General features: G+C 50.0%; 1 protein-coding gene across 1 annotated transcript; it reads left to right on the forward strand.

The window, feature by feature from the left end:
* The first annotated feature begins 1,458 nt into the window (after positions 1 to 1,458).
* LOC147677742 (uncharacterized) lies at positions 1,459 to 8,330 on the forward strand. Its single transcript, XM_086945581.1, has 2 exons — positions 1,459 to 2,359; positions 8,110 to 8,330. The coding sequence occupies exons 1-2, from the start codon at positions 1,459 to 1,461 to the stop codon at positions 8,328 to 8,330; spliced, it is 1,122 nt and encodes a 373-aa protein (XP_086801707.1).
* Positions 8,331 to 8,554: the final 224 nt, after the last annotated feature.

Consider the following 8,554-nt stretch of genomic DNA (forward strand, 5'->3'; position numbering starts at 1 on the left):
AGATGGTAGGTGATGCATGGGTAGGAAAGTTACAGAAGGTTGGTATGGAAAGAAAAAGATGGACACATAGGGAAAATATTTATAAAAAGGAAAGTTTTGTACTTTATTGGACCTTTGGTCAAGACTGTTTGATATATCAGGCTACATGGTGGCCAAGATCTCAATAAATATAAAATCCCATTTACAATTTGGAAGTTGGTGGTGGTTTTGTGCCCTGACCCCAAAACTATGCTTCGTTGTCAGCTTCTTGGATGCCTGCCTAATCTTCCAACACAGTATTACATTTGGATGCTGGTTTAACCCATTCAAATCTTAAATGCTGTGTTCTATCAAACCTTACAAGAGACAGTTACTAATTTTATGGCAAGACCGGAGGCTCCTATTATGCTTTCTTATCTTGCATTTTATTCAATAGCAGCCAAGATAAGTGTAAAACTACAGTTCCCAGAGGGCCAGGAAACAACTGGGCCATGGGAATGGGAAAAAACGAGAGTATGTCAACCAATCAGCAGTCACATTATGGATAAGAGAACACACTGACTGCGCAGCTCCCTCTTTTCTTGCTGCTCGCAGTCAGATAAGTGTTCCCTTATCTATGCTCGCTATTTATTTAATAATATAAGTTATTTTGACTTGTTTACTGTTTATTATTGAATTGTTCTGCCTGGTTTAGCGCTATTGTGCCTCAGTGTTCGCGCTGCTCGCGCGCTTTCTGCCGACCGGTTCTGGTTACCGGCTTCTCTTCCCCCCCCTCCCGCCCTTTCCTTTTGGTATTTCCCTGCTCCGCGGCCCTCGCGCTCCTCGCGCTGCCTCTCACCGCTTCTGGAGCTGTTCTCCTACGCTTGGTTTGCAGCCTTTCACCGCCGCTTTTTCCTCAGCGGTTGCTGCTGCATTTCGGAGCTCCTTCTTTGGCCAGTCTTGCCTCCGGTCTCCTCGCTGCCGTGTCTGGCAGCCGACCCGCCCCCTTTTTTCACGCCCACTTCTACACGCCCCTCACTTTCCTCACAGAGTTAACCCTTACCTGCCACATTTATTTACCATGGAACATGAGAGCTCTTCTGAGGAAAATCCCTCTAACATGGACAATGGGTCTCTTAAACAGGACCTTCATAAGTTTATAAATAATTCTGTCGAACAGGCAGTTGAAGTCTCCATGAAAAGGATGTCTAAGAATATGGAGAACTCAATGGTCAGCATGTTGTCCAAGATTTTGGCCCAATCTGCGGGGGATAGCAGAAAACGCAAGGTGGAACACTCTGCTTCTGTGCAAAAGCCTAAAAAGGCGTCAGCATTGGTTAGCGAGTCCTACTCGCCTATGGACGAGGACGTAGTGCCTCCCAGACCTCCTACTAAGGAGGGTTTGTCGGTACAGAGGGCAAGAGAAAACAGAAATCCAAGCACACAGAGTCTCCTACTAAGAAATTAGTAATTTCCACCATCTTGGACACGGATGATGAGATGCCTGATGCTGACGACTTGTGCGATATTTTTGATGTCACTGACCCTCCTCCCCCCAAAATTCCCAAAAGTGATTCCTTTAACTTTGACCCAGTTTATGATTCAGAGGGTCTCCCTATGTTTGACCCGTCCTCCATCCGTCATCCCAACTCAACTGAATGGTTTCCATCACATCACGTTGGGGAATATATTTCTGCCCATCTTCGTCTCCCTCTGGAAGCATCTGTCCGTTCAAGATTAAAGTCTGAATGTCCCAAACCTGCCCTCCGTGATAAAATCACCCTTGTCCCTTCCATTGACCAACCTCTCCTTACCTTCTTTTCAAAATTTGGTAAAGACCCTCGCCGTGGGGTTGATAAAGCATGGTCCACATGTCAAGACAAAATGCTGGACATTGTTGGTCCTTTGGCCCGTATCTTCGACATGGCAGAGTCTGCCCGTCTTGATGGTTCAGATCTTTCAGCTGATGACATCTCCATGTGGGTTCAACGTGCCTTTTGCCTCTTGGGCAATGCCAACGCAGCCATTACCCACGAGAGACGTAAGGGTCTATTGATCAAGTTAGATCCCAAGCTTGCTAACCTCGCTCCTATGGACCCCGGCTCTAAGGCAAATGGCCTCCTCTTTGGGGAGAATTTGGTTCGCGACATCAGTCGCTTTGTCTCTACCTTTGCCTCTCTTGACAAGGCTCAACAATCAATAAAAAAGACTTTCGCCCCTCGGGATTTTGGACGGGCCGGACGAGGCAGGGGTCGCTCTTTCGGCCGTCCCTACAATCAAGGCTCCAAAGGTTCTTACGACAACTCCCAAGAATACAAGCCGCAGTTTTATCCACAAAGAGGTCGTGGCTTCCGCGGCAGAGGGCGCAAAGGTTATCGCAACACCAACTCAAATCAACAAGGTAAGCCTTTCTTCTTTCCCTCCTGTCGGGGGTCGATTAAAACTGTTTCTTCCAAAATGGCAGTCCATAAGTGTAGACCCGTGGGTCCTCAGCACAGTTCAAGGCTATCTTATAGAATTTTACTCTCCTCCTGTCCAGACCTCTTTCCCTCCTCCTCTGGTGTTCTCTCCCCACATGGCAAATCTCATCTCAACCGAGATACAGTCCCTTTTACAGAAACAAGCCATCCGAGTTTTTCCCTACGACTCTACAGGCTTTTTAAGCTCCATTTTTCTAGTCCAAAAGAAAAACAAGAAATTACGCACTGTCATAAACCTAAAATGGTTCAACCACTTCGTGGTTTATCGTCATTTCAAAATGGAGACAATCCTTCATCTGAGGGATACCCTTCGGCCGAACGATTGGATGGTCCATTTAGATCTTCAAGATGCCTATCTTACGGTTCCTATCCACCAAACTCATTGGAAATTCCTTCAATTTCAGTGGTCAGGAGTGACCTATTGTTTCACCTCTCTTCCCTTTGGTCTCTCTTCTGCACCATGGTGCTTCACAAAACTCCTGAAGCCGGTGGTCGCTTTTCTTCGCTCCCTTGGTATCAGACTCATAATCTACTTAGACGATATTCTTCTCCTGAACCTGGACAAACAGGGTCTCCTTGCAGATCTCCAAACCACTCAGTGTCTCCTTCAGGACTTGGGTTCCCTTGTGAACCTCGAGAAATCTTCTCTGGTCCCCTCTCAGAGCATGGAATTTCTGGGCTTCCTTGTGGACTCGGTGGCAGCGTCTTTACGCCTTCCCCTTTCCAAAATTTCCAAAATCAAGGCGGAGATCGCCTCAGTGCTTCATCTTTCTGTCATTTCTCTCAGATCTCTGGCCAGGATTGTCGGCCTTCTTTCATCCTCTATTCAGGCGATATTTCCGGGCCCTCTGCACTATCGGGCCCTTCAACGCTTAAAGATCAGGCACCTTCGCCAAGGTCTGGCTTATTCAGACGTCATCGCTCTAGATCAGGAGTCCCGCACAGAACTGCAATGGTGGATAGACCATTTAGATGCGTGGAACGGGCGCACTATCTTCGCCACATCCCCAGATCTTGTTTTAGAATCCGATGCCAGTCTATCGGGTTGGGGCGCCCGCTGTGGTGCAATCTCAACTGGAGGAGCATGGTCAAAAGAGGAGTCCAGACTGCACATAAATTGTTTAGAGATGCTTGCTGGTTCCTTTGCGATCAAAGGTCTTTCCAAAGACAGGATCCGCTGTTCCATACTCTTACGCATGGACAATGTTTCTGCGGTTCGCTACATAAATCATCTCGGCGGCACCAAGTCCAAGCCCCTAGCAGATTTAGCAAAAAGCCTATGGGAATATTGCCTAGCTCATCATCTCTCCTTGACAGCGGAGTACCTTCCAGGCGACCTCAATTCTGTGGCAGATTGGCACTCCAGGTTCCTACGCGACTCCAACGATTGGAGGCTTTGTCCCTCCGTCTTTCGTTCTCTTTCTCTTCTATGGGGTCCCTTTTCCATCGATCTCTTTGCTTCTCGCCTCACTTCACATTTGCCTCAGTTTTTCAGCTGGCGTCCAGACCCCCTAGCTCTAGCCACGGATGCTTTCCTCCAGGATTGGTCTCGTCAACTCAATTATGCCTTTCCTCCTTTCATAATGATCAACAGAGTGCTGGCGCAAGTCCGCCGTCAGGAAACTTCTCTAGTACTAATAGCTCCCTTCTGGCAAGCTCAAATCTCGTTCCCAGTTCTCCTGGAGATGGCGATAGATTTTCCTGTACTTCTGCCGTCCTTCGACGATCTTCTTCTTAACCCTCAGGGCGAGCGTCACTGTCTGATCTTGGACAACTCCCTCACTCTGTCGGCTTGGAAAGTTTCTGGCCTCCCCCTTCTGAAGTCCTCATTTTACAAGAGGCTGCTCACTTTATCAGCCAAGCCTGGGCTCCAGGCACTTCCAAAGCCTACAAATCCGCCTGGTCTCTTTGGGCAAGCTGGTGTCTGGAAAGGTCTCTCGATCCCTTTTCAGCCCCTCTAGGTTTTGTTATCAACTTCCTGGCTTCTCAAGCCAGCGCTGGGAAAGCCTATCGCACCATAAATCTCTGGCGTTCGGCTATTTCCCTCAACCACTCACAAATTGACGGGAAGCCTGTAGGCTCTCATCCTCTGATCTGTCGCCTCCTCAAGGGTGTTCGATGCGCAAAACCACCGTTGGCTAAGTATACCTCTTTATGGGATGTTTCTGTTGTACTTAAACTGTTTTTGAATTGGCCCTGTAATTCTGCTTTGTCTCTCAAAATGTTATCTGCCAAACTTACTATGTTACTTTGCTTAGTGTCTATCAAAAGAGTTTCTGATGTCAGAGCTTTGGATGTCTCTTCTCGCCAATTTGCCCCTACGGGGGTGCTGTTCCAGATTCAAAGGCGCACAAAGACTACTTTAGACTCAGTTTTTTATCCCTATTTTCCAGATCAACCCCAACTTTGTGTGGGTCAATGCTTGAAAATGTATGAACAAAGGACCGCTGATCTCAGAACGCCCTCTTGTTCCCAACTCCTCATTTCCTTTTGTAAACCCCACCTCCCGGTTTCCTCCCCTACCCTTGCCAGGTGGGTTCGCTGGGTTATGTCCCTTGCCGGTATTGATGTCTCCATTTTCGGAGCACACTCGGCTAGAGGAGCCATGGCTTCTATGGCCTTTTGGGCTGGCTCCCGTTTAGAGGACATACTGAGATCAGCAGATTGGTCCAATGACAGTATTTTCCGCATGTTTTACTGCAAGCCTATTCATTCTGTTGCTTCTGATGTTATTGATTTGCTTTAAACAAGCATAATAGGAGCCTCCGGTCTTGCCATAAAATGTAGATTTTCCTAGTTTTTATGACGGAAAGTCTTAATTTTATTAAAGACACGGAGGCGAGTATTATCCCGCCGCTACACTATTAACATGTGTTCTCCCTCCCAACAGCGAATCCGGCCTTGCCGCCTGCCTCATCATAGAAGATCTACTCTCCAAAGGCTTCGTTCATCTCCTGCTTGGATTTCCACTCCGGTCCTTCCAGTTCCTTCGGATCCTTTCGTTGGACTTTGGCTCTGGATCCCAGTAATTAAGGACTTCTGTTCCTGGACTTTGGCGTTCCTACTGGTTAGGGCTATTTTTCCTTTATTTTCTATTGTTATCTGACTGGCTCTCAGCGAAAAGAGGAAGCTGCGCAGTCAGTGTGTTCTCTTATCCATAATGTGACTGCTGATTGGTTGACATACTCTCGTTTTTTCCCATTCCCATGGCCCAGTTGTTTCCTGGCCCTCTGGGAACTGTAGTTTTACACTTATCTTGGCTGCTATTGAATAAAATGCAAGATAAGAAGCATAATACTCGCCTCCGTGTCTTTAATAAAATTAAGACTTTCCGTCATAAAAACTAGGAAAATCTACATTATGACTGATGAAGGAAAAGTGTGATGACTGGTCCCATTGATAGCACTTGCATGTGGTGTTCTGCAAGTTGACAATGCCCTGTTGATGAACACAATTATGCCACTCTGAGGTATTCAGACTGTCAAATATAGGCCTCTTTGTAAAACTCTTTGGTGCATGTCATGCACACAAAAGGCATGCTACATGTTTCCGGTGCCTTGCAACTTGTACCCGTGTGAGGGCAAAGAAGGGATGGCACGACTGGCACAGCAAGGGGCAGCATTACAGTCTTTTTGTTCTGAGGACTGCAACATTTCCGAGTGAGCCTTCACAGCAGCAGCTTCCCAGTATCTCTGTTGCTTACTCGATTGAAAGACCAAACAAAAGATATCATATTCCGGGGCTGTATTACAGATGACTGCGCCAGTGCTAATTGTCACTGTGCGCCAGATTATGCGCCCAACGGCATTACAGAGGATCAGTCTGTGGGGGGCGTGGCTGGATGCCGATGGAGCTTGGAGCCTGAACCAGAGCTCCTGCGGGTGATCCCCCATCACAGTCCATCCTGCCCGACATAGAGGGGCCCTTCACCTAACAAACTCATCCCCGGATAGATGAAGATCAGAGGAGCAGGCAGAAAGCGAAAATCGGGGCGCAACAGCTCACCTTCACTGTGAAACGAACTGAAAGTAGGCGACGCGGGGATAGCCCAGTTGGTGCTCGCAACTGGCGACCGTCTCCCGCACAAAGTGGATTCAAGGGGCGATCTGAGCCGGTGGAGCACTGGATGAGCAGGGCTTTGCGGCCTCCAGAACGAAGAGGCAGGACCTGTCGGTGACAGGGCTGAGGCAGAGAGGGAGACGCGGCCGGAGAAAATGGCACAGAGAACCTGGGGGCGACCTCCGTTGCAAAGCCAGGTACCGGACGGATAACCGGTCCCAGTTGGGAGTGGGGGCCGCTGGGATTACTGCACGTGCTGCGGGCTCCGTACAGTGAAGGAGCAATGAGGGGAGGCAGAGGGGCCCGAGCCATTGAGGGTCTGCGTGGGGAGTACTGCGGGGCAGCTGACTGAGTCCGGGGGCCAGCCTACCAGGATTGCGGTCCCCAGGCCACTCAGTGGAGCCGGTGGAACTGGTTGCATATATGGGAGGCTCTGGGAGGAGCCGACAGTGTCGCTAGCGGAGGGGGCACACCTCCTAAGCCTGGGACTGAGAGGCAGGTCGGACCGCCCCAGCTGTGATCGCAACCCCCACCATTCATGCGACTTGACAGATGGAGAGCAGGGGGCTGCTGCCCATGGAGCGGTGAGGAGAGGTGGCAGCGGGAGGTCTGGAGGATATTGGAGCGGCGAGGAGAGCTGACACCCACACCGATGCGGGCTGAGCGAGGGGAGTAGGCCAAAGAGAGACAGGGACCAGGGTTGGGGACTTTGCCCGTACCAACGTACTGAGCAGCCACATGAACTCCGGCCACATTGATCGAATCCTGCTTGCAAGGAGAGTGGGGAACAGGTGCCGGGTTAGATTGCTCCCTTTTCAGCACTCCTTGTGGCATCACTTCTGCGCTCCCCCCACGCATCACAGTTGGGCTCCACACCCAACGTGCTTGGACTCGACTGCCCTTTCCGCAGGAGAGGACTACATAAACCCGAAGTGGGTTACTAATCGACCTGCTCCCACTCCGTTCCAAGTATGGGGAGAGTCAACAAAAGACGGGAGACCAAGCAGCCGGAATCGGCGGGTGAAGACAATTGGGAGTCGTGCACATGTACCGGGGCCCGCAGTGACAAGATTGCACCCCAAGATGACATATCGCTTCCTGATATACTACAGGCCATAGAAACCTCATGGACTGCTGTGGAAACCAAAATAGACACGCTCGGAGAAGATCTGGGCCTTCTCAGGGCAGACCACAGGAAATGAGTGGACTGAGTAATGACAGTGGAGGGAGATGTTGTCAGCCTGAAGCCTCAAGTAGCCATGTCCACACGCAAAATTGCGGACATTGAAAAAAGGGTCCAGGTGTTGGAGCAGCAGGCTGAGGATGCAGACAACAGGGCAAGACGAAATACCATAAGGGTCATTGGACTGCCCGAAAAACTTGAGGGGAACAATATGGTGGCCTAGCTTGAACACTGGCAATGCACTGAGGTGGCAGAGGAGGACCTATCACCATTCTTTGTATTGGAGCGGGCTCACAGGAATCCTGCCCGAGCCTGGGAGACCGCCTGTTTTACAAAGACAGGGTAAGCAGGTGCTGAGCCGGGCGCGCCTCAAGGGCCAACTTAAAATAGAGAACAGAAGTGTTCGGATCTTTCTGGACTTTTCCCTAGAGGTACAGATGCAGCGAGCTTCCTTCGTCATGGAAAAAATGAAACTGCGACAAATTGAGGCTTCGTACTCCATGGTGTTCCCTGCTGTGTTACGGATAGTACATGCAGGGGAGACCAAGTTCTTCACTACCCCTCAAGATGTGAGGGACCGGAAAGAGGAGTGGGGATCACAAGATCGGAGACGCAGCGGCAGAGAACAGCCCGAGAAGGACCACGCATGATCCCCTGGGAGGGGGAAACTCAATGGCCACCCTACGATGGAGGAAGCCCGCCGAGATAGGGAGAGTGTGGTCGCAGCAATAGCCTCTCTGAGTGCCACGAGCCCATGGAGCAACCCCTCTCTCTCAGGAGAGGATCAGAGGGACTCCGACTCTGACACCAGCTTTAACACTGTGGGAAGGCCATTCAGGTGCTGCCAGACGTGGCTCATAGATCGGTGGACGAC

The sequence above is a fragment of the Lissotriton vulgaris genome, chromosome 12 (genome assembly GCF_964263255.1).
Source record: "Lissotriton vulgaris chromosome 12, aLisVul1.2, whole genome shotgun sequence".
Taxonomy (NCBI): Eukaryota; Metazoa; Chordata; class Amphibia; order Caudata; family Salamandridae; genus Lissotriton; species Lissotriton vulgaris.